The following is a 25,710-nucleotide window of genomic DNA, read 5'->3' on the forward strand; positions in this document are numbered from 1 at the left end:
AGACATCTGTGAGGCACCTACTGTATGCCAATTACCGTCCTAAGTGCCATGGAATCATAGTGCTGTGAGAAGTCCCTGCCTCGCGTTGCTCCCCGCCTAGGGAGAGAAATGAAAACCAAGCGAATACTAGTAGTTAGCATCCTGGCATACACTTTGAAGGAAAGTGGAACGGGATTAGGGGATGAAGAAGGAGAGGGCAGGAAGCTATTTTAGATGGCGTGGCCAGCAAAGGCCTCTTTCAGGAAGTGACATTTGAGCAGAGGTCTGAAGGAAGCGAGAAGGGAGCCACAAGGGCTCTGTAGGAGGAGGGCAGAGGGAAGGGCAGGTGCCAGCCCCCTGATACAGGAACATGTTGAACATGTCCACGGGGCAGTAGAAGGTCAGAGTGGAGGAGCGATAATGCACTTGACCGCGGAGGAGAAGAGGCGGGCGAGGTAAGCAGATGTCAGATGATGAAGGGCCCCCTGAAGGGGAGGCGGGGGTGAAGGTAGAATGAGGAAGCAGGTCAGATCTCACATGAGGGACAGTCCTTTGCTGGAAGGAACGAGGCTAGAAATGTAGTTTGGACCAAATCGTGGGTATGAAGTATCTGTCTAATGGGACCTTGCCCCTCTCATCAGAATGGTAGTTAAAACACCTGGTGAAACAGAACTCGACAAATAATACAAAATATAAAAAAAAAACAAAAAAACCTTGGAGAATTAAAGTATTAGTTTTTTTTTTTTTAAAGCTCTCAAAAAGGAAGACCATAGCTTTATAAACTATTATGTAGATTAAAAGGTCAGTCGGGGCCAAAAAAAAGGTTTTACGCCGTCTTATTCATGTTTTTATGAAAGCACATCTGTAGGCTGGAATAAGGTTTCAAAGCGGTAAGTGTACAAAACGACATGTCCTGAACCAAGTCATTTTAGAGATCTTCTGATCAGAGAGCTAGAGAGCTCTGATCAGAGGATTGTCTCTCTCTTTCTTCCCACACCCTTTGTTTTGTAGTTTATCAGTGCTTAGAAAAGTAAATAATTTCCATATTTCATTTTAACATTAATGTAAGTCCCCCTCCTTCTTCATTTTCAATACTAGATTTTTTCCTTTGGGAATAGTTGATGATGCCTTCTAGCGCAATGTTAGTTTTGGGTCTAGCGTGAATCCTACCTTTTAAATCTTGGTGACTTTAGTTACAATAAACCCTTCACAATTCAGATTTTCAATTTTGTTATGTCTTCGTATTTCAAAATACATCATACTTGATTTATTTAAAACTTAAGAGTTGCCGTCCATTTGGAGTTTTAAGTGGAAACACTGCCACCTTGTGTTTTGTACAGCAAAATTTAGCGTTGGATAAGCTTCAGAGCGCTGATTGGAGATCATTGCCTACTGAGGAAAATGTCCTTCTCTGTATTTTCCTACTTGCTAACCTGTGTTTTCTTATGTTTCACCAAAGCGAAATTTGCCATACATGCTAGATGAAGTAAATATGAAGTCAGGTCAGAGGGAGCATCCAAACATTCAGGTAAAAAGAAAAAAGTGGTGTCTTCCTTTGCAGCGAACGGCAGTGTTGTTTGTAGCGGGGTCGGGTGAGGAGAAGGAAAAAGAAACGAGAGAAAATGAGTGGGAGAAAGGAGGGCAGCCTGTTATGTTTTGTGATTCTGTTTTCTTGCCATATCTTCTAAAAGAATTGACGTTTGAAACAAATGGTTGGGTTGTATTATCTTACCGAAAGTATCGTTTTCATATGTATTAGGAGCAAATAATTTAACAACTTTATGTAACTTTTTGTTGATTTGAATAAATATATCTGTTTTGGGCCATAAATTCTAAATTTGTATTTATTTTAAAAAATGAATACAAGTTTAAATATTGTGGTTAAAAATGATGGTTATTAATGTAAATATTTACTTTTGTCTAATGCAAGCATTTTTTATTTTGATCAAAAAAAATCCTTTGTTAAGCACACAATATTTTATGTTCGTCAAAGTGTTCAAAAAATAATTATTATGTGGATTAATGTCAGAGGAAGATTCCATAATTAAACGGCTTATTTTATGACTGAAACACCGTTAAAATATACATTGTATAGCTGTTTTCCATATGGTAAAACAAAAGCATTTTATTTGGGCTTTTTTAGTTTACTATGTGGTATTAAGAAAGTGAACTATAGCCCTAAATTGGAGCCTCAAACGTGTCATCAGAGCACTGAAATAATAATTAGGTTAGCAAAAGCAGTAGAACACTCGCATGAACTTGACAGATGTTAAACAGAAGTTAAAGTGGCATATTCTTCTATTTTCTATTTCCAGGTGATTCTTTTATTTTGTACTTACTAGAATCATGGTGGTTTGCTGTGTTGTATATGCTTGTATTAACTAGACAGCACAGGACCGTCGTCTGTAGGCATACCTCGGAGAGACTGCAGTTCAGTTCCAGATCATCGCAATAAAGTGAATATTGCAGCAGAGCAAATATTGCAATAAAGCGAGTCAAATGAACTTTTTAGTTTCCCAGTAGATATAAAAGTTATTTTTGCATTCTACCGTAGCCTGTTAAGTGTGACGCAGCGTTGTATCTAAAAAAAAACCCAATATATATATCATAATTTAAAAATACTTTGTTGCTGGGGCACCCGGCTGGCTTAGTTGGTTAAGTGTCTGGCCCTTGATTTCAGCTCAGGTCATGATCTCACAGTTTGTGAGCTCGAGCCTCTCATCAGGCTCTGTGCTGACAATGTGGAGCCTGCTTGGGATTCTCTGTCTCCTTTTCTCACTGCCTCTCTGTCTCTCAAAAATAAGTATAAATAAACATTAAAAAAATACTTTATTGCTGAACCTGGCTGGCTCAGTCAGAAGGGCGTGCGACTCTTGATCTTGGGGTCATGAGTTCGAGCCCCATGATGGGTGTACAGATTGCTTAAATAAATATTTTTTTTTTAAGAAAAAAGACAAAAAAATAAAAGTACTTTATTGCTGAAAAATGCTAGACATCATTGGAGTTTTCAGTGAGCTGTCATCTTTTTATTGGTGAGAGTCTTGCCTTGGTGTTGATGGCTGCTGACTGATAAGGGTGGTGAGTTGTTGAAGGTGGAAGTGAGTGTGGCCATTTCTTAAAATAAGATCACAATGAAGTTTGCCACATCGATGAACTCTTCCTTTAGCAAAGGTTTTCTTGGTAGTATGCTGTTTGGTAGCATTTTCCCCACAGTAGAACTCCTTTCAGAATTGAAGCTGATCCAGGATGCCTGGGTGGCTCAGTCATTTAAGCGTCCTACCCTTGATTTCGGCTCAGGTCACAGTCTCAAGGTTCATGGGTTCCAGGCCCATGTCTGGCTCCATGCTGACAGCGTGGAGCCTGCTTGAGATTCTCTTTCTGCTCCTCCCCTTGAACCCTTCAGAGTCCTCCATGAGGGTTGGAATCCACTTCTTCCAAACTCCTGTTAATGTTGATATGTTCTTAATGGCATCTAGAAAGGTGAATCCTTTCCAGAAGGTTTTCAATTTACTTTGCCCAGATCCATCAGAAGAATCTCCATCTAAGGCAGCCATACAATACATACAAAATGTACTTATTTTTTTTTATTTAAAATTTTTTAAAATTTATTTTTGAGAGAGCAAGAGAAAGCGAAGAAGCAGAGGAGGGGCAGAGAGAGGGAGAAGGACAGAAGATCTGACGTGGTCTCTATGCGGACAACAGAGAGCCCCATATAGGGCTCGAACTCACAAACCGTGAGATCACGACCTTAGCCGAAGGCAGATGCTTAACCGACTGAACCACCCAGGCACCCCCAAAATGTATTTTTTTGACTAATGAGCCTTGAAAGTTGAAATTACTCCTTGATCCATGAGCTGTAGCATGGATGATATGTTAGCAGCCTTCATAGAATTGAAGAGAGTTAGGGCCTTGCTCTGGATTTGGCTTATGGGAATGTTGTGGATGGTTCTGGTTTGATCTTCTATCCAGACCACTAAAACTTTCTCCATATCAGCAGTCAGTCTGTTTTGCTTTCTTATCATTCATTCGTTCACTGGAGTAGCCCTTTTTCCTTCGAGAACTTTTCCTTTGCATTCACGACTTGGCTAACTGGTACAGGAGAGCCAACTTTGGGCCTTTCTCAGCTTCTGACATGCCTTCCTCAAGCATAATTATTTTTAGCTTTTGATTTAAGGTGAGAGACATGTGATTCTTCCTTTCACTTGAACAGTTAGAGGCTACTGTAGGGTTGTTAATTGGCCTAATTTCAGTGTCTCAGAGACTAGGGAGGCCTGAGGAGAGGGAGAGTGAGAGGGGTAGAGGAAGGATCAGTGGGTAGAGCAGTCAGAACGTACACACTATTCGTTGGTTAAGTTTATAATCTGAGATCGGCACAGGTCATGGTGCCCCGAGACAGTTACAGTAGTATCCTCAAGGATCACTGAGCACAGGTCACCATAACAAATACAATTAAAAAGTTTCAAACATCGAGAGAGTTACCAAAATGTGACACAGAGACAAAGTAAGCAAATGCTGTTAGAAAAATGACACCCGTAGACTTGCTCAGTGCAGGGTTGCCACAAACTTCCAATCTGTAAAAAACACGGTGTCTGCAAAGCACAGTAAAGCGAAGCACGATAAAATGAGTATGCCTGTGTATGATTTCTGATCTACAAATTTTAGATCATTTAAATGTCATCGAAACTATTGTGTATTTGGACTTAAAGCCGTTTTATAGATGTATATATCCATACATGATAGCAAACTACTAAAATTTTCTTCCATAAGAATTGCTCTTTTAAGGCCAGTCTAGCACCTGTTATCTTTACTATTTAAGGATTTGGAGATTGAAAATGAAGATTTGAAAGAGAGGTTGAGAAAAATTCAGCAAGAACAGAGAATATTACTGGATAAAGTCAACGGTTTACAACTACAGCTGAATGAGGTAAAGAATCTACCTCATCTAAAAATTTTTTAAATGTTTTACTACCGGTAATCGTCCTTGACAACAAATCGTTAATGATCGCCTGTCACGTTAAGTCACCGTGCTAGATGCTAAAGGAGGTACAGCCAGGTCCTTGCCCTTGAGGAAAGTTATATCTTACTGGGATCTTTACAGGAAACTTTCAGTGTCACATGTAAGAACAGAGAAATACTGTTGGTAGGTAGATGGTGATAGCAAAGCTCTGAACTCTAGTGGGGCCCCGGGATTGGAGAGGAAGGAGCAGACAAAAGACGTGAGGAAGAGGAGGAAGTAGGAGTGATAAGTGATGGGTTCTCAGGAGAATCAGTGCATCTGAGCCTGGTTAGTGGGAAAAACAAATGAAAGCTCAGACCACAGAATTGGTCACCTAGAGACGTGTGCTTCTTGTGTCCTTGTTCCCAATCCTAAAGACACACGCTAGTCTTTTAAAATGATACTCGCCAAGTTCATGCCTTTTAATAACGAAAGTACATTTCTTCTTTTTAAATTTAGGAAGTAATGGTTGCTGATGATCTGGAGAGTGAGGTAGGATGATAGGTTTTACTTTAAAGATATAAAATCTTATGTAAATGGAAAATGGTTCTGCTGGAGAGGTTTGAATCTTGAACTGAGTTGGGGATGAGGATTCTGTTTCTGGGTATTGCTTAAAGGGGAAAACAAAACGTACGTGTGATGTGAAAATACACGTTAAGTACAGTAGCATGGGTTATCATAAACATTTTGTTGTCACTGCCTCTGAATGCCTGATTTTCTGTGAAACTTCTTATGAAAAGATGTAAAGTTCTAAACACTACAAACAAAATGTCTGAAAATAATAAGATCTAAAACAAACAACGGACATTTGAATTTTTCATAGTATTGTTGGTATGTGTTCTATATTAGTATACTTGTAGAAATTTTCAACTCTACTAATAGTTAAAAATACTAAAAAAAAATTAAAGTAATTTTAATTCACATTTTCTGAAACCCATTTTTAACCCAGTTGCAAGCACAGAATGATTTTGCTCTGTATTTATTCCTTTCCATTTCAGAAAGAAAAGCTGAAGTCCCTTTTGGCAGCTAAAGAAAAGCAACATGAAGAAAGCCTGAGAACTATCGAGGCTCTGAAAAATAGATTTAAATATTTTGAGGTATAGAAAGCTTAAATAAATTATTTCATATAACACAAAATGGGCAGTGATAAGGAGCTTGGAGTCAGACTTAAATTTGAATGATCGCTTTTTTCTTTATTGTGCAAACTCGGGCAATTCATTTAAAGTCTCTGAGCTTGCTACCGCTTTCGCAAAATCGGGGGGATTGTCCCCCTCTCCATAGAGTTGTTGTAAAGGTTAAACGAGACGCCTGAAATTGACCAATGTATGCCTGGCATTCTCTTCCGCCCCAGTATCTCTTCCCTAGCTTTTCTCTTTGTCCATCTTTACCTTTACAAAACTTCATACTTTTACCTGTAAATCTGCAATGATTGTGATAGTGATAATAACAAAGTGTCATAAATGAATAGTATCTTTCCAGGCTTATCTCAGGAGTCTGTGTATATATGCCTTAAGTAGACCACTTTGGTGAGAGTAGTGTCTTAATAAGTCTTAGATCGTATGCTCAACTTTGGTTGGATCAGTTAGCTCTTATGTTTTCCAAAGTCATGGTTTTTTAAAAAAAAATTTTTGGTTAAATACAGTATACATTATAGAGTACACTTGTTAAAGTGTATATGTGTTGAAGAACTTTCATAAGTCAAACACACTGAGATCAAGAAGCAGAACATCTCCAATACCTAAAAGCCTCCTCATTCTTACTTCCTGTCACTACCCACACTTCTTGCACCAACAGTGAGCACTCTCCCGATTTTTAACTGCACAGGTTTGTTCTGAAAGGCCGTAATATATATTTTATAAATGTTCATCACTGGGGTCACTGAAGAAGGTGGCTGGTTCAGTGTGAATCTTTCATCTTCATTGGGGAATAGAACTCCAAAGGACATAACAAAAGTAATTTTTGTCTTTGTAAATGAAAAAAATGCATGTAGCTATGACAAAAAGTAAAGACATGGATGAATCTCACAGACATAATGTTGTGTGAAAGAAATCAGACACAAAGAGTGCATACTTCATGATTCCATTTTTATGAAATTCGGAATCAGACAAAACAAATCTGTAGTGAACGAGGTCAGAGTAGAGGCCACCTTTTGGTGGTGGGTTACTGACTAGAGGTATGAAGAAGCTTCTGAGGGTGCAGGGAATGTTCTAGATCCGGGTTGTGATTACACAGGGTGCGCATATGCAGAAAATGTATTGCACTGTGCACTTAATATTCATGTATTTTATGCCTCGATACATTGAAAAAAATAAAAGCATGTTTGCATTTATATGACTGAATCCTGAAGATTATTCAGAGATACAGGTTTATAGGCTAATTTAGAACTAGTATAGTGGCTTCTGTCTTTCACATTTGAACATGTTTGTTTTTAAGGTTAATAGTGAAACTTGTAACAGTTAACAGCTCATAGCACCAACCATGTGCCAGGAACTGCTCTGTGCGCTTTGCATGCATTTCATAAACACATCGACTCTGTGTGGTAGATTTTACTTTAACTCTGCTTTGTAAGTGAGGAGACTGAGGCATGGAGGGGCTCTATAAATAGTAAGTGGCAGGGCCAGAACTTGAACCCAGGCAGTCTGACTAGTTTTATCTTCAGTATGGCTTGAATGAGAAAATACAGTTGTGAATATAGGATTTTTGAAGTATTGATCAAAGTTGGATACCTATAATTGAGTACTATTTTTGTATTTTCTTCTACGAGCGGACACTCACCTCTTAAGACTAACATGTTTTTCTGGAGCTGTAGACAAACTTGGAGTCAAGTCTATAATTTTCAGTAAGATTATAATATAGAAAAATAACACATTTTTTCTCATAAAAACAATACATAATTTCTTTTAGAAAATTTAGAAAATATTATTAGACTAAAAACAGAAGATAAACACACCTATGATCCCAGCACTCTTAGTACCTGACTGATCTCCTTTCAGAACTTGCTTTGTGCATAACTTGTGTTACACGCACATTCAGCCAGAGGTGGGAATATCGTTTTGTAACTTTTGCACATATTATAGTGGGGACATTTTCTCTAGTCAATAAATAATTCATTTTGATGAATTTTTACATTAGAAATAAGTTTTTACTTTCAAAAAGAAAATTAGAGGGTCCACTTTACATGTGATCCAGTATTTGTGACAGCAGCCATTAAAAACTAAGAATGCATTATTTATAAATATTGAATATCTACAACTGTGTCCTCTCACATGCTAAAAGTTCCTCCTAAACTGCCAACAGAAATGCTACATTCTTTGTATATATAATATGTAGGCAGTTCCCTTATGTTTGTGGAAAAACGTGGAAAAATATGGGTATTTTAGAATGAGACTAACTTTATGAGACAACTCATCAATCCATTTTTATGTGAGTAGTCAAGTAAAGGTAATAAACCCAAACTAAGTTTTTTGAACTCCTTATATGCAGATAGGCCTCTCCCAACCCATACATGTATAAGCCCATTTAGCAACTATTGCAAACTCTAATATTTAATATTACATCTAACAAAGAGCTTAACTAAGCCTACAGACATCTTTCCATACCCTTGGGGCACTAAGGATTAGTGGAAGTGGCATTAATTTATAGAACTATGGACCATTTTTATTGTGGTCACCTATATCACCTTGACACATAGCTATTAGTACTAATACAGATACACAAACACAAACTACGTCTGCACATCCTTTTTTAAATTGAAAATAGTTGACCCACAGTTAGTTTCAGGTGTACAACTTAGTGATTTGACAACTCTGTGTGTTATGCTGTGGTCACCACAAGCGTAGTTCCCATCTGTCACCATACAACACTGTTACGATGCTATTCCCTGTACTGTACCTTTTATCCCTGTGACTTATTCCTTCCGTAACTAGAAACCTATATCTTCCACTCTTCTTCATCTGTTTTGCCCATTCCCCTAGCTTCTTCCCTCTGGCAACCATAACACTATTCTCTATATTTATGTGTCTGTTTCTGCTTTTTGTTTGTTCATTTGTTTCGTTTTGGGGATTTCACATATAAGTGCATTTGTCTTTCTCTGTCTCATTTATTTCACTTAGCATAATACCCTCGAAGTCCATCCATGGTTTGCAAGTGCCAAATAGTTCTTGGGGTGTGTGTGTGTGTTTGTGTGTGTGTGTGTGTGTTCATATGCCATATCTTTTTTATCCATTCATCTATGGATGGACACATGGGTGGCTCCCACACCTTGGCTATTGTACGTAGTGCATATATCTTTTCAAATTAGTGTTTTTGTTTTCTTTGGGTAAATTATCTGGTAGTGGAGTTACTTGATCATATGGTGTATTTCTCTTTGTAATTTTTTGAGGAAACTCCATACTGTTTTTCATAGTGGATGCACCAATTTACATTCCTACCAACAGTACACAGGGTTCTTTTTTTGTCCACATCCTTGCCAACACTTATGTCTTGTCTTTCTGATACTAGCCATTATGATAGGTGTGAGGTGATATCTCATTGTGATTTCAATTGCATTTCCATGATGGTTAGTGGTACTGAGCATCTTTTCATGTATCTGTTGGCCATCTGTATATCTTCTTTGGAAAACTGTCTTTTGAGGCCCTCTGCCCATTTTTTAAATTGGATTATTTGGGGGAGGGTTGGCTTGTATAAGTTCTTCCTGTATTTTGGATATTAGTTCCTTATCAGATATATGATATATCATTTACAAATATCTTCTCCCATTCACTAGGTGGCTTTTTTTATCTTTTTGATAGTTTCCTTCACTGTGCAAAGGCTTTTTATTTTTATGTGGCCCCAGTAATTAATTTTTGCTTTGTTTCCTTTGCCAGAGGAGGCATCTAGAAAAATGTTGTTGTGGCTGACGTCAGCGAGATTGTCGTCTGTGTTTTCTTCCATGAGTTTTTTGATTTCACATCTCACATTTAGGTCTTTAATCCATTCTGAGTTTATTTTTTGTGTATGGTATGAGAAAGTGGTGCAGTTTCATTCTTATGCGTGTAGCTGTCCAGTCTTAATTGACTGTATGAGCGCTGGTTTATTTCTGGGCTCTCTGTTCTGTTATGTTGATCTAGGTGTCTGTTTTTGTGCCATTACCAGACTGTTTTTTTATTTTTTTATTTTTTTTTAACGTTTATTTATTTTTGAGACAGAGAGAGACAGAGCATGAACAGGGGAGGGGCAGAGAGAGAGGGAGACACAGAATCTGAAACAGGCTCCAGGCTCTGAGCTGTCAGCACAGAGCCCGACGTGGGGCTCGAACTCACGGACGGTGAGATCATGACCTGAGCCGAAGTCGGACGTTTAACCGACCAAGCCACCCAGGCGCCCCGCAGACTGTTTTGATTAGTACAGCTTTGTAATTTATCTTGAAATGTGGGATTGTGATACTTCCAGCTTTGTTCTTCTTTCTCAAGATTGCTTGGGCCATTTGGGGTCTTTGTGGTTCCATTCAAATTTTACTATTATTTGTTCTAGTTCTGTGAAAACTGCTGTTGCTATTTTAATAGAGATTGCATTGAATCTCTAGACTGCGTTGGGTAGTATGGACACTTTTTAAAAATTAGTTTATTCATTTATTTTGAGAGAGAGTGTGTGTGCACACAGGCGGGGGAGGGGACAGAGAAAGAGGGAGAGAGAGAGAATCCCAAGCAGGCTCTGCGCTGATAGTAAGGCTCGATCCCATGAACCATGGGATCGTGACTGAGCCGAAATCAAGAGTTGACGCTTAACCGGCTAAGCTGCCGAGAAGCCCCAAGGTAGTATGGACATTTTAACAGTATTAATTCTTCAAGTCTGTGAGTGCGGAATATCTTTCCATTTGTTTGTGTCATCTTCAATTTCTTTCACCAAGGTTCTTAGTTTTCAGAGTATAGGCCTTTCACTTCCTTGGTTAAATTTCACCTCTGTGTATCTTTACTCTTGAAGGTATATGTTTCAGTTTGTTTGTTAGATTCTGACTTGAAAAAAAAAGGAGCAATTCAAACACACTTCAATTCAGAGTACCTAAAATTTCTCTCTTATTCTCCTTTTCCTAACCGACACATTGACGGATTTATTACTAACTGTGTGTAGGTCTGTGCCCCAGTTTCCTTTTCTGCTCTCTGTCTCCCTTTGCCTTCCAAAGTTTTCTGTATTTTATAAATTCTGAAAAAAGAGGTTACACCAATATTTCACAGGCAGTGAGGTAGGGTTCCCGCTCCCAACAGGGGTAAAGTCAGTATTGGAGGCACAGGTGGCAGCTTCTTCCTTTTGAGGTAAAACAGCAGCAAAGAGCATGCGCTGAAAGTTGTTGTAGTTCATTTGGGGCTCGGTTGTTTTTTTTTTTTCTTTTGAGCAATAAAATTTTTCCTTGGAACACTTGGCTGCCTTTATTAAAATGCCTAGTGAGGTAGTTTATTCCCAACTGATCTCTCCAATTGTTGCTAGTGCTGTGACTTTTTTGTGGTTTTAAAGTAGAGTAATACTCGGGAGAAACAAGGAATGTTGAAAATGTGGTTTTAATGGTTGGATCATTTAGAACTGAAATAGATACAGAATGTAACAAAATGAAGCAACATTCACCCAAATGTTTTAATTTATGCTTCTGATTTCAGAGTGATCATTTAGGATCAGGAAGTCATTTCAGTAACCGTAAGTATGGAAGCATAGATTATCACGACTGTTCACCCAGTTCGGACAAGGGAGAATGTTTACGTCTGTTTGTTTTGTCTAACTGTATATGCCCTTCTTGCTGCTAAATGTCAACTACTTGTGTGTTAAACCTCAACACATCGAAGCAGGAAGAGGTTAAGACGACTGCTGTAGCCTCGAACAGAAAATCTGGTAATCCTGAGGCTCCGATGTTCCCTAGCCACTTGTATTTTTAAGTTGGATATTGTATGCAGGCCAAACTTACCTTGTTGATTAGTAGATATTTGTCTTGTGATATTTGGAGCTTGTTTTTTATGAAAAGAAACATGACATAGTTTTCTCATTTGGAGAAATCTTTGGATATTGTCTCAATGCAGGGAAGCATTTTAAAATGAGAAGTTACATAAATAATTATTTCTTACTTAAGAGTATATGTAATTAGTATTAACTTCGGTTTTTTGTTTGCTAGTTCTAAAGAATTTCTCTGCAAAATCCATTTTTTGCTTCCTAGTAAATATTAAATTATCCTTTAAGTACAATAGTAATGTTTATCCCGTAAGTTGTGAAGAACACCATTTTTATTTTGACTGATTATAAGATACGTATTTTATAATAATCATGTAGCTTACTTAGTCTAACAGTCTTATATATTTCTAAAAACCAACTTAGTTTCTACTCAGAACAATATAGATACTTCCCTTATGTGTCTAGAAAAAATGAAGAAAAACAGGGGTATTTTAGAACAAGGATAACTTTATGTTTTAAGTCATGCTTTTCTTTAGTTTGAATAAGAGGAGAGATAATAACACCAAATTAATTCTTAGCCTATTTGGTATGAGTATTTCAGTTAAGATCTCATTTATTTTGGATTTATGTAGGAAAAGAAGATATGCTTCTCAAACAGGGTCAAATGTACATGGCAGATTCACAGGTAATTGTTTTTTAATTAAAAATATTTGTACCTTTTTAAAAAGAGGAAAACAGTTTTGTGTATTAATTGAATACGAAAATGAAATACAGAAATTCAATGTACATTGAATAAGGCCTTCATTTTCAAAGAAAAGTTGTTCTTGGTGTTCTGCGTTTAATAAAAGCCGATAGTACTGTTTCTGGTGCCCTCTAGAGTGTTTTGACGACAGTAGCTTAAATAAGAGATTTGAATTACAAGTTCATTGTCTTTGATGGGAAGCCTCGTTAACCGTGTTCGGTTAACTCTTCATATTTACCCATATAAAGGGGAAGCCAACTACGAGTAATTCAGAAGTCATTTTTTCGGACTTTGAAGTGTATTTTTCCTTGCATTCCAATATATATCCTGTGTGTTGGAAATTCACCTCAGAATGAGGAAAGCTTCCAAGAGGTAGTGTTGTCTGATTTTCTAACCTGTTTATACTGCTTCCGGTAGATACAGGTTTGCATTGCATGGGAAGGTCAGCACTTCCCACGGCCTGAACTGATAAATATTTGGGCTTTGAAAGGCCCTTTTACATACCATCATTTATAGGCAGAGTGAGTTAGCCTTTGTGATGTCTAAGATCACTTGAAGCTGGAAAATTCTAAGATTCTAAGTTGAGAAAATGAATGTCACCTGAGAAGTATTTAAGATTAGATAAATATTGGATTGTAATAAAGCAAGTATGGAAATTGTAAAGCTGTGTAAGTAATTGCTAAATTATAGTAGTCTTAGTCTAAAGATCATTGGTAAATTGAAAGGTAATTTAAAAGCAGACTGAAGGCTGCGAAATTATTCCATGTTGTTAATTTTCTTCTTGATCCAGGGCAAGACAGTGTAGATTTAACTGAACAACAGTAAAACCTGCCTGTTAAAATGGTGGAATGTATTCACAGCACATAGCTTTTATCCACGAGTTAGTACTTGTAAGGAGCCCTTGCTGTAATAGGCTGTGTGGGAAAAAGTAAGATAATTGAATTTAGTCTTTCATGGTTACATGTTCTATTTAGGCACTATTTCATGAGAAGTTTAATTATACTTCTTTTTTGTGTCAACTCTTAGTGGAGGAATAAGATGTCAATAAAATGTTGTACTAAGATCACATGTTAAGTTTTCGTTTATCCTACTCGAGAGGAGAAAACTGCTTTCTTTTTTTGTGAGTTAACTAATATCCTCTCGACAACTCATGCTAGCCGTGTTTATTTTGGTGCTGTTTTTATAATTTAAAGAACATTACATTGGAGTTAACAAGGATAGTCAGAAATTATACAGCTTCTTAGAAGTTAAATAATATATCATTCTGTGAAATTATTTGCAGATATAAAATTGCCATACTTGTTTTTATTCAACGGTTTTGATGACTTTCTTCAGAATTGGAAGTTCTAAGCACACTACGTGCCATAAAGCATAGAAATAATAAATGTGTTTTGATAAAGTTGATATCATTTGTGGGTAGTTATTGTGAATGGAGAAGGGAAGAGGAAATGGTCCCCAGAGGCCACAACTCTTTTCCTTCTTTGTTCTGCCAGAAATACACTTACGGTGAGCAGACTTTCAAAGTATCCCTGCTTGAGAGCATTTTAAGGGAACCATACCCAGAATTGCTTTTCTTAACCTCAAAAATCAGTACTGTATTTTTCCAGTACGCTAGTCTGAAAACCCCTTGACTACTGAGGATGTGGGAATCTAGAAGTTTGGCAAATAAGTAAATGTCTTCTTTAGGCTTTTGTGATCAGTATCTCTTTTTTTGTTTGTTTGTTTCCCCGTTCAGTGTACGTCCCCAGGGGTGCCGGCCCACATGCAAAGCAGGTCTATGTTAAGACCGCTGGAGCTGTCCTTACCCCATCAAACCTCATATTCTGAAAATGACATTTTAAAGAAAGAGTTAGAAGCAATGAGAACGTTCTGCGAGTCAGCAAAACAAGACCGACTCAAGCTCCAGAACGAGCTGGCTCACAAGGTGGCCGAATGCAAAGCTTTAGCATTAGAATGTGAACGGATCAAGGAGGACTCAGATGAGCAGGTAAAGCAGCTAGAAGACGCATTGAAAGATGTGCAGAAGAGAATGTACGAGTCGGAAGGTAAAGTAAAACAAATGCAGACACATTTTCTTGCCCTTAAAGAGCACCTAACGAGTGAAGCAGCTGCGGGGAATCACAGACTAACGGAGGAACTGAAGGACCAGTTGAAAGACATGAAAGCAAAGTACGAGGGCGCGTCAGCAGAAGTGGGGAAGTTACGAAACCAGATCGGACAGAGCGAGATGCTAGTAGAAGAGTTGAAGCGGGATGCAGGCAAGCTGGTGGAAGAGAACAAGCGACTGCAGAGGGACTTCAGTATGTGTGAGACGGAGCGAGACAAGAAAGGCAGGAGGGTCATGGAGGCGGAAGGCCAGGTCAAAGAACTGTTGGCCAAGTTGGCCCTTTCCGTTCCGACGGAAAAATTCGAGAGCATGAAGAGCTTGTTGTCAAGTGAAGTCACCGAGAAGGCCAAGAGAATAGGAGAGATGGAAAGGGAGCGTGAAAAGTCACTTAGCGAAATCAGACAGTTGAAGAGAGAAGTGGAGAATTGTAAGGCCAAGCTTGCTCAGCACGTCAGACCGGAGGAGCACGAGCAGCTCAAGAGCAGGCTGGAGCAGAGGGCGGGAGAACTTACGAAGAAGATCACCGAACTCACGTCGAAAAATCAGACGTTACAAAAGGACGTCGAAAAGGTGTATCTGGATAACAAGCTCCTCAGCCAGCAAGTCCGCAGCTTAACAAGTGAAATGAAGAGTCATTACGTTCCTTTACAAGTGAGCGAAGAAATGAAAAAGTCGCATGACGTCATGGTCGGTGAGCTGAATCAACAGCTTGTAGATGTCACGCAGAAGTACACAGAGCAGAAGATGGCCATGGAGAAGCTGCTGGTGGAGAATGGCCGTTTGAGTGAGAACGTCAGCCGCCTCGAGACCGCGTTCGTGCCTCCCGAGAAACACGAGAAGGAGGTCACGGCTTTGAACTCCAGCCTTGCTGACCTCAGACAACAGCTCTCTGAGCTTCACAAAAAACGTGCCGGAGACCAAGAGAAAATACATGCACTCCTGTCCGAAAACACCGCGTTGAAAAAGAGCCTGAGTACTCAGTACGTGCCAGCTCCAGCCCACGAGGAGATTAAGGCCGCGCTGAGTGGCACCCTAGATAAGGCGAACAGAGAATTACTAGATGCGAAGAAAAACATCGAGGATCTCAGTCGGGAACTTGTAAAAACAAAAGAGGAGAATGAGCTACTCAAAAGGAACCTGGAAAACACTCAGAACCAAATGAAGGCCGAGTACATCAGCCTCCGAGAGCACGAGGAGAAGATGGGTGCCGCGAGTCAGAGCATGAAGAGGGTACAGGATGACAGTGCGGAAATCCTGGCCAACTACAAAAAGGGCCAAGAGGAGATCGTGACGCTGCACGCAGAGATCGAAGCCCAGAAGAAGGAGCTCGACACGATTCAAGAATGCATCAAGCTCAAATATGCTCCAATCATCAGCTTCGAAGAGTGTGAAAGAAAATTTAAAGCGACAGAGAAAGAACTAAAAGAACAGTTATCCGAGCAGACACAAAAATACCACGTCAGGGAAGAAGAGGCCAAGAAGTGCAAGCAAGAGAATGACAAGTTGAAGAAGGAGATTTTCACTCTTCGGAAGGATTTGCAAGATAAGAATGTTCTCCTTGAGAGTGCTCATGAAATGGAAAGGGCGCTAAGCAGAAAAGCAGAAGAGCTAAACAAACAATTCAAAGACCTGCTGCAGAAATACACGGAGGTAAAGACCGAGAAAGAGAAGCTGGTCGACGAAAATGCCAGACAGACTTCGGAGATTCTCGCAGCCCAGACCCTTCTGCAGAAGCAGCATGTTCCGTTGGAACAGGTTGAGGCCCTCAAAAAGTCTCTGAACGGCACAATCGAGAGTCTCAAGGAAGAACTGAAGAATAAGCAAAGATGTTACGAGAAAGAGCAGCAGACAGTGGCCACCCTGCATCAGATGCTGGAGAACCAGAAGAACTCGTCGGTGCCCCTGGCAGAGCATTTGCAGGTTAAGGAGGCATTTGAGAAGGAAGTGGGGATCATCAAGGCTAGCTTGAGGGAGAAGGAAGAAGAAAACCAAACCAAAACCCAAGAGGTCTCCAAACTCCAATCCGAGGTGCAGAACACTAAACGAGCATTAAAAAAGTTAGAGACGAGAGAGGTGGTTGATTTGTCTAAATATAAAGCAACAAAAAGTGATTTGGAGACCCAGATTTCCAACTTGAATGAAAAATTGGCCAATCTGAATAGAAAGTACGAAGAAGCCTGTGAGGAGGTTTTGCACGCCCAAAGGAAGCAGCTGTCTGCAAAGGATGAGAAGGAATTGCTCCATTTCAGCATTGAGCAAGAAATCAAGGACCAGCAGGAACGGTGTGATAAGTCCTTAACAACAATCACAGAGTTACAGAAAAGAATACAGGAATCTGCCAAACAAATTGAAGCGAAAGATAATAAGGTAGGCACCGAGCAGGCGGCACGGCTTTGCGTCAGGAGCCCCCGAGCGGAACTGCCCGAGTGGAATAGGGCCCCTTTACCGCAGCATCCCACAAGACAGGTTTCCAGAAGCATTAGCTGCGGGACCACTAAATGCCACCTTTCTGGTTAGTCTACTGGTGTGCAAAAAAAAATTCAGAATTTAGAAAATAGTTAAAGTCACACAAGCAAAAGCATTTCTCCTCTGGTTTCCTCAACTGGCATAGCCAAGAATTGAGGAAAGATGAGGAGACTCCAGGTTCACTTGCCTCAAAAGTGGTCAGAGTCCAGTGGGTTTTAGGGTTACCTGAAGGGTGATTGAGGGAGAGGAGGAAGAAAGCTGTGTTTCCAGGCTACAAGAAACAAAGGACACTGGGAAGCACCCCAGACTTGATCTTGGCATTCACCCACACCAGTGACCGAGCCCTCCAGTTCCGTGTTCATTTCGTCCTCATAACTTCCCACAGACTGGTCTCCGCACCCAGAATGTCCTGCCTCTCCTTTCTACCGAGTTAAGTCCTATGCATTCCTTAACGCCCACTTCAACACTTACCCTCCTTCCTGAAGCCTTCGCTATGCACTCTAGCCTCCCGTGAACTGTTCCTCTTCTGAAATGTTAGCGTTGCCACTATTCAAAACGTAAATATTACTGTGTCAGAGTTAGGTGCTCGATCTTCTCAACCAGCTATTAAGATCAGACGGTTTGCAACTTAACCTTTTCTTCTCATTCATTCCCTTGGTACAGTTTACACAGTAGATGCTTTCAATATTTTCGAAACTGGTGGTTGGCATAATAAAGTGTGTACTGTGAGGATGAGAAATCAGGGAGATTGGGTGCATTTTTATCAGTTCAGTGAGCGATGATTAAATGTCTTCTCTGTGCCAAGTTCTGGGGATACGGTGGCAAATACACATCCCTGGCGCTCCTCAGTGGAGAAGTACAAGTACTAGCCTTCTGATCCGTCTGTTCTTGTGACCCAGAACTTAAATGCTCGCACCTTGTTCAGAAGGTAGTTAGGAATATGACAGTGTATAATTATAATAGCAAGTTATTAATAACTACTTACAATTATTGTCATTTATTGAGGATATGCTACGTACCAGGCAGATATTTATGATCGCGTTTGAGTTTTTGAAGTGTTTGTCTATTTATTTTGAGAGAGAGAGCATGAGCGTGAGCAGGGGAGGGGCAGAGAGAGCGGGAGAGGATCCAAAGCAGGTTCCACACTGTTGGCACAGAGCCCGACACGGGGCTCGAACTCACGAACTGTGAGATCATGATGCAAGCCGAAATGAAGAGTCGGTCGCTCAACCCACTGGGCCCCCTAGCCACCCCGCATTTGATTTTCTTAACTGTTAAAGAACTTCTTTCTTTCACTGATAAGGGAACTAAAGCTCATAAAAATAAAGGAAATTAGCCAAGCTCACACAGCTAATAAATACCAGATCGGTCTGACTCGAAATAAAAAGGTTTTGCTCTCTCTGGTAAACGGCCTCCTGATTTTTTTCCCTCTTTAAGATAAAGTAGTCTAAAATCCTACCTTCTTGAAATGAACAAGGCACATGAGTTCATGCTAGGCTTGTATGAGCCGCGCTTTCTTTTCAAACTTTGTTGGAGGGAATGCCCCACAAGTTCCTGTGTTTCAGAGAGCCTAGAAGGTGATCTGTAGACGTTCATAGGTACTTAAATATTAAGAATAAGAAGACTGAGGTCACACTCAGACCTTAGGATATATATTTATTCTCAACTTGGTAATGCTTTTGCAAGGAATTTACTGAGAGGAATTTAAAGCAATTAAATTATGTATTGTATTTACTGTTGATAACAATCTCGACAGTATTCATTCCTCAATTTTCTGGTGTACGAAGAAAAATTTGGTTCCTCGCGGAGTGATTTTGGTGTAAAGATGTTCATTAGAATCGCATAAGTGAATAATATATGTTTCTCCCATACCTTTTCTCTTTGTTTACAAGATAACCGAACTGCTTAATGACGTGGAAAGACTGAAGCAGGCACTCAGTGGCCTTTCACAGCTCACCTACCCGAGTGGGAGCCCCGGCAGGAGACAGAGCCAGCTGATTGACACCCTACAGAGCCAAGTAAAGGCCCTTCAGCAGCAGCTGGCTGTGAGTACCCTGGCCTGGGAGGGCGTCGTGCTGTACGTGCGGGGTCGTGTTCGTTTGCTCGTGAAAGTTTATGTAGAGCCGGGATTGATTCGTGGCTGTGCTGAGATCCACGAACGGAATCATTTTTGCCAGAAGTTAGTTACGCCAGTGGCAGCGGTATATTTGGTGCCTACTATATGCCAGGCACTACACTAAACATTTTACGTACTTTAGCCTTTATCTTCATCACGGCCCTGTAAGTTTTATTCCCCCCATGCCCCCCTCACCATTTGATTCTTAAGGAAACAAAGAAGAAAATACTTGATGCTTGGGGACATACAGCTAGGATTCGATCCTGAGACTGGCTAACTCCAGCTCTGATGGTGTCTTCCCAGCTGCAGCACACTCTTTAAAATATCGGTCCGCTAAACTAAGGGAAGTTTTTAAAATATTTTCTACTTATGAATAAAGGTAGGCATCCCTCTGGTTTTACACCTTATATCCTTATATAGTAAAAGAAAACACCTGGAAATATATATATCCACATACGTATCCCATATGCATATATGTATTTCCTTTCTATATTAAAGAAAGCAACTGGGGCGCCTGGGTGGCTCAGTGGGTTGAGCGTCCGACTTCAGCCCAGCTCATGATCTTGCAGTTTGTGAGTTCAAGCCCCACCTTGGGCTCTCTGCTGTCAGCCTGTCAGAACAGAGCCCGCTTCAGATCCTCTGTCCCCTTCTCTCTGCCCCTCCCCCGCTTGTGCTTTCCCCCAAATAAATAAATATTAAAAAAAAAAAAAAAAAAAGGAAAGCTACTGGATTGAGAAACTGAACACGGGAGCTCAGTTCTAAACACTGCTGCTTAAAAACCAGGTGACGTGGAACATTCCCCCTAATCCTTGGCTACCTTATCCATACAGTGGAATAGTAAGAACTGATTACTTATTTGTTTGCTTTTTTAATCAAACGAGGTAATATGACATACACGGAGATGCTAAGTAAAACAGCCCAGTCAAATGTAAATTGTTACTAAAAATTTCCTATTTTATAGGAATTGGTTATGAGTTGTTTTTGAATAGAAGAAAGCTCTTTTTGTAAGTGTTTGTTTATTAATACTACTGGCCTACAGATTAATGATGACAGATGATTGATTTGGATCTTATCAAAAGGATCTGGTAGTCCCTTCAATAATTGGAAATATTTGTTTCTTATTTATTATATTCATGACACTGTGCTAAAACACTGTCAGGGATAAAGAGAGTACACAGGTTTTGTCCCAAGGAGTTCTAGGTAATTAGAGAAGCAAAATTTAGATCCGTGAAAAGCGAATTAACAAGACAAAAAATGTCATATACAGACTTGAGAATAAGGTCCCCGGCTATAAGTGGTATGAATTCATAGGAGGGAAAGATCACTGGTGCGATAGGAGCTAGGCCGAGAGGAAGGGAATAGCTGGCTGGAACTTGTAAGATAGTTGGCGTTTTGGTAGGTGAATGGAAAATAGAGAATCTTCCAGGCAAGGGAAGTAGTTTGAAGAAGGGCGTGGGGGTCGAATGTGAACGGTGTACCCAAGGGGCGGTAAAAGCTGATCAGCCTGGCTGCGAGTGGAAACTGTATTTGTGGCTAGATTGTCCAGGCTGCGGAGAAGTTTGAGGAGTTTAGATTCTCTTTTATACGTAATGAGGTTTCTCCCAAGGTCTTTGAACCAGAAGTGATTCCAGAAAAGAGCTGCCTTCATCTTGGAAGCGTGATCGGGAATAAAATCTAGAGACAGGGAGACAAGATTGGAAGCTTTTGCAATAATCCCAAGGATAAACTGTTAAGTATCTGGATAATTTCGTGGCGTTAGAGGTGAACTAAGAAGGTAATTTCATGTTACCTAGGACAAGCGGCATTGCTTTCGCTATGAATGTTTCCACCCATTGATTAGGAAAGTTTAAACGATTGCTAATGCTGTGAAGTGTTGCATCCGGTGGGTCGCAGGTGGTTTGTTACAAGACGTGGCAGGAGCACTTTAATAATATTGCCATTTTGTAGTGTCAGGCCTGAAGATGGCATTGTCACAAGCCTCCGTGTATTTGAAAACGTGAATGCTGATACTCTGATCTGTCCATCTTCCCACATTTCTAGGATGCCGACAGACAGCACCAAGAGGTAATTGCAATTTATCGGACACATCTCCTTAGTGCTGCGCAGGTAAAAAACGATTTCTCCTCTGGCAGAGATACCATTTTATTTTTTAATTTTCTTTATAAAAATGCTTCTATTTTTTTGATTCCAATATCGTCAACATACAGTGTTATGTTAGTTTCAGGTGTACGATACAGCGATTCACCAATTTCATGTATCACCCGGTGCTCAACACAACACGTGCACTCCTTCATCCCCATTTTAGAGAAGATCATTTTTTTATTTTCAAGTAAATTTATGTGAAAGTCATTGCTGTGTAAAGTAGTTGCACCCCATATGCTTATTTTAAAATCATTGTGTTTTTTTAAATCATGGCTTGTGTATCTCCCAGAGAAATTTACAAAGCTATATGGTAACACAACATCTTAAATGTAGTGTTCTCTCCATCTGCTTGTCACTCATTTTATAGACAGTTTGGCAACATATGATGGCGGCACATGTTAATGGTATTGCTAGCTGGAGATAATGCCTTGACATCCATACCTGGCTGTCAGCTAAAGAGAGTGCAAAAGGACTTCACTGTTTCTTGGTAGCTCAGGAGTATTTCTTTGAAACGTAGAGAATGCTATAAAAGCGCAAAGATGACAAGGTGTGCACAAAATTGTAATAATGGAAGAAAATAAACTGGTTCTGTTTGGAGATTATCAATAGTATTTATTTAATGTGGCTTAAATTCAGTGAAACATCAGATTAAGAATTCCCTTTTGGGGGGGGGTGTAATGAAAAGGCTCCTCTTTTAGAAGAACATATCACACTGAGAAGCTGTTCAGCATGTGAAGAATACCATACTTAATGCCCTGTAGAAACCCTGTGATCAGCAATCTCTAAAATTCTCAGAGTAGATTTTTCAGGAAGATGTCCTAAAAGAGGCAACGTTAGAATGGCGGGTGAGATACATTAGGAATTGTTCAGGATTTGAAGTATCAGGTGACACTGTTTACCAAAAAAGGGGGGGTGGGAGGGGGCGGGGAGTTGTTGCGAGAAAGCTTCCAAGAAGGTCATTTTTTAATAAGAAGAACTAGGTAAAATAATAAAAAGAAGAAACTTTACAACATCAAATTCGTAAAACCAAAAAGCCTTCCTTTTCTATAGGAGATGAGGGGAAACAAATGTAAAAGCATGAATGGTATGATAAGAGGAAGTTTGGCTACTTTCTTTTGAGGAGCTAGAAGATAAGCTGGGATTTGAAAGTACAGTTGACCCTTGAACAGTGGGACGTAGGGGCGCTGACCCTGCACAGTCAAAAATCTGTGTGTAACTTTCGATTCCCCCAAAACTTGACTACTCATGTAGTGTGAGGAAGCCTCACCAGTAATATAAAGAGTCAATTCACATGTATTTGGTATGTTATATTTACTAAATAGTGTTACGATAAGAAGCTCGAGGAAAGACAGTGTTACTAAGAAAATCAAGGAAAGAGAAAATACATTTATAGTACTGTACGGTATTAATCCAAATAAAAGATCTTTGTGTAAGTGGACCCCCACGGTTCAAACTCGTGTTGTTCAAGGGTAGCTGTATATTGAAATTGTTCGAGAAGACCGTTGAGGGACAGCAGAGTGGGAACTTTAGGAGGGAAATGGTAGACAAGTGTGGAAGATGTGGATAAAGAACTCATTCAGATCTGATCTCAGCCAGGAGAGAAAGAGCATGAAAGACACCACAAACTGTCAAGCCTTTCAACTCTGTATAATGTATGCTTCCAAAAGTTGAAATCCTACTGACTCCTAATGAAACATAACAAAAACAACTGACATCAGAAATTGTCTTGCCTTCCGGCATCATAAAGTTAACCAAGAAATTCAGTGTAGTCAGCTATGGCTAATGTTTGAAATTTCAACATCCCATTCTAACAGAAACAGGCTTTGGAAGCACAGCTTTTTATATGAATGGGAAGTGTCAACCTGAATTCTATTCAAATGTCCGAGCAAAGAGAAGGGGGCCGAGGGTGTCGTAAGCCCACCATACTGACTCGCATTTAATCTGCCCCTTGCCATCTTTTTAAGTTCAAAATGTGTCTTCCTAAATATAGATGACTAACATTCACGTAAAAGGATCTCCACCTCATTGGTAATGGGGGAAATCCAAATAAACAGGGAGGGACCATGTTTTCACCTATGGGATTGGCAAATATTAAACAAGATGAGCATCTGCAGCATTGGCCAAGGTGGTGTGGGGAATTGGCATTTATACCCTGTTGGTGGGAGTGTAACTTGTTACAATGCCCGTAGAGGGAAGTTTGGTAGTGCTTTGCAAAATTAGCAATGGAGCCTTGCTTTTTGACCCAGCAGTTTCTTCTCTAGGAATCTGCCCCTGAAGATGGGAAACACCTTAAACGCCCGTCGTTTGGGGCAACGAGTAAAGAAAGTACGATTCATCTGTACGGTGCGATGGTATCCAGTAACTTAAAACAATTAGGGAAATAGCTTAGGAAAGACATCCGTGACATTAGGTGAAATGGCAAGTTGCAAAATGATGTGATCTTCCCTAGGATAAAAATACAAGTATGGGGGCTTTTCCATTAATTTTTCTAATTACAAAAACGCTTCTCAGCAGGAGCAGAAGGAAAACTTAACGTGTAGCTGACTTCGCTCACTTATGACTTATGCCGCCCCTATTATCTGAGCCATTATTAAAAAAGAGAGAAGGAGAAAAGTTTGTCCATCTGTCTTCTGATAATAAGTGTTAAGAGCAGCTGGTTTGCACTGCTTTTAGATTGACTTTTTAAATTTCCGTCGCAGAGCTCTGCTGTCTTTTCCAATAAATCCTTTAGAATATCTCTGCAATGATGAGGCTTTAGCATTTGGTGAATCACAGCCATTTAGGCCTAATAGAATTCTTGTGTCATTGAAGAGGACGTAAAATATTTCTCCCTTTCTTCTTTCTCTCAAGGGTCACATGGACGAAGATGTGCAGGCGGCCTTACTCCAAATCATACAAATGCGGCAGGGGCTTGTGTGCTAACTAAGCAGCCTGTGCTTCAGTTGCTGGTGCCGAGCCTTCCGTGTGCAAACCCACAGCCTTTCTGGGCCCTTTTGTGCTAGTATCATTGAAATAAAATATATTTTGTTTCATCAGCAAGTTTTTTTTTTTTTTTTAATTAGATGGGGATGTTACTGAGTTTTTCAATAGCAATTCAGATCTTATAATCTATATATGTTAATTTTATGGTGAGGCAAACAATGTAACACTTTGCCTCGGGTTGGCTACGTATTTTTAAGCCGTTGAGTCCCCAATAAAACATAAGCCATCTGTGTAGGTCCATACGAAGAGGCGTTAGGCTGAAATAATTGTTTAAAGGTTTCTTTCAGAGAAATTAATTTGGTTAAGTGGATCAAAAGATCTTTCAGGCCTTCAGCTGAGCCACGAGAGCCTAACGTGATTTTAAGGAATATGCACCATAACTTGGCTGGCCGAGTTGCGTTTTTTATTGAAGTAACCTAATGAGTGCCTTTGACTTCTTTTGGAGGCACAGATTTTTTTCTTCTAACTTTTATGCCTCTTTCAATACATTTCTTTTCATAAATGGTGTACTGGACTAAGTTACATTTAGATTAAAAGCAGACCAGCATAGAACATATCAGGAATTTCTAATACGATGGCCTCATAATATCCACAACAGTATCTTAATTTTTACTTGTGGTGATTTTTTCTTGCCACAGTATTTAGAGAGCTATGATAGCTGGTATCCTAGATTTTTCAAAGTATCAAAATTCTTAGGCTTTTTTTTTTTTAGCAATTACTTTGACATTTGCTACTATAGTAACCAAACACTCATTACCAAATGTTTTGCACTTATTTATAGGAAAATTGCACTAATGAAATTAATAATGTGAAATGCAGTTTTCTTGCAAAATTAGAGAACTAATTTTAGAAAACAGATTTTTAAGGTTTCAGATGAAAGTGCAATAATATAGTAAACTGTGAGAATATAGATCACAAGGAAAAAATAAAATTGGCCACGTTTTAGTGAACACTTGATTGTAACCAACCATTTTTATTAACCACATCTCATTAAGGAAAGTTTATATGTTTTGTTGCTTTTATTCATATTTTGTTTTCCATCCAGACTGAAGATTACTAATTTGACTGTTAGCAAATAAAGTGAACAAATGAATCCTTTCAGCCAGATTTTCTTTCAATCACAAAGTGTGCCTTAGCAGTAATCTTTGAGCATCCTGAAAGATTTGAAAGATTTCTTATTTTTTGGAATTTTTTTTTTTTAAGTAATCTCTGTGTCCAACGTGGGGCTTCAACTCATGACCCCAAGCTCAAGAGTTGTGTACTCCACC

At 39.5% G+C, this 25,710-nt stretch overlaps 1 protein-coding gene across 2 annotated transcripts in view; it reads left to right on the plus strand.

Annotated features, from left to right (window-relative positions):
* UACA (uveal autoantigen with coiled-coil domains and ankyrin repeats) overlaps window positions 1-24,495 on the plus strand; it is a 96,046-nt gene extending 71,551 nt beyond the window's left edge. For both annotated transcript variants that reach the window (XM_047862650.1, XM_047862651.1), the window contains exons 10-19: window positions 1,439-1,507; window positions 4,796-4,903; window positions 5,435-5,467; window positions 5,974-6,072; window positions 11,605-11,641; window positions 12,520-12,572; window positions 14,365-17,103; window positions 19,095-19,247; window positions 21,359-21,424; window positions 24,311-24,495. In XM_047862650.1, coding sequence (XP_047718606.1) covers window positions 1,439-1,507; window positions 4,796-4,903; window positions 5,435-5,467; window positions 5,974-6,072; window positions 11,605-11,641; window positions 12,520-12,572; window positions 14,365-17,103; window positions 19,095-19,247; window positions 21,359-21,424; window positions 24,311-24,382 — 3,429 coding nt within the window. In that variant the 3' untranslated portion in view covers window positions 24,383-24,495. The remainder of the gene's footprint in view (window positions 1-1,438; window positions 1,508-4,795; window positions 4,904-5,434; window positions 5,468-5,973; window positions 6,073-11,604; window positions 11,642-12,519; window positions 12,573-14,364; window positions 17,104-19,094; window positions 19,248-21,358; window positions 21,425-24,310) is intronic.
* Window positions 24,496-25,710: the final 1,215 nt, after the last annotated feature.

Source organism: Prionailurus viverrinus, chromosome B3 (assembly GCF_022837055.1).
Source record: "Prionailurus viverrinus isolate Anna chromosome B3, UM_Priviv_1.0, whole genome shotgun sequence".
In the NCBI taxonomy this organism is placed as follows: domain Eukaryota; kingdom Metazoa; phylum Chordata; class Mammalia; order Carnivora; family Felidae; genus Prionailurus; species Prionailurus viverrinus.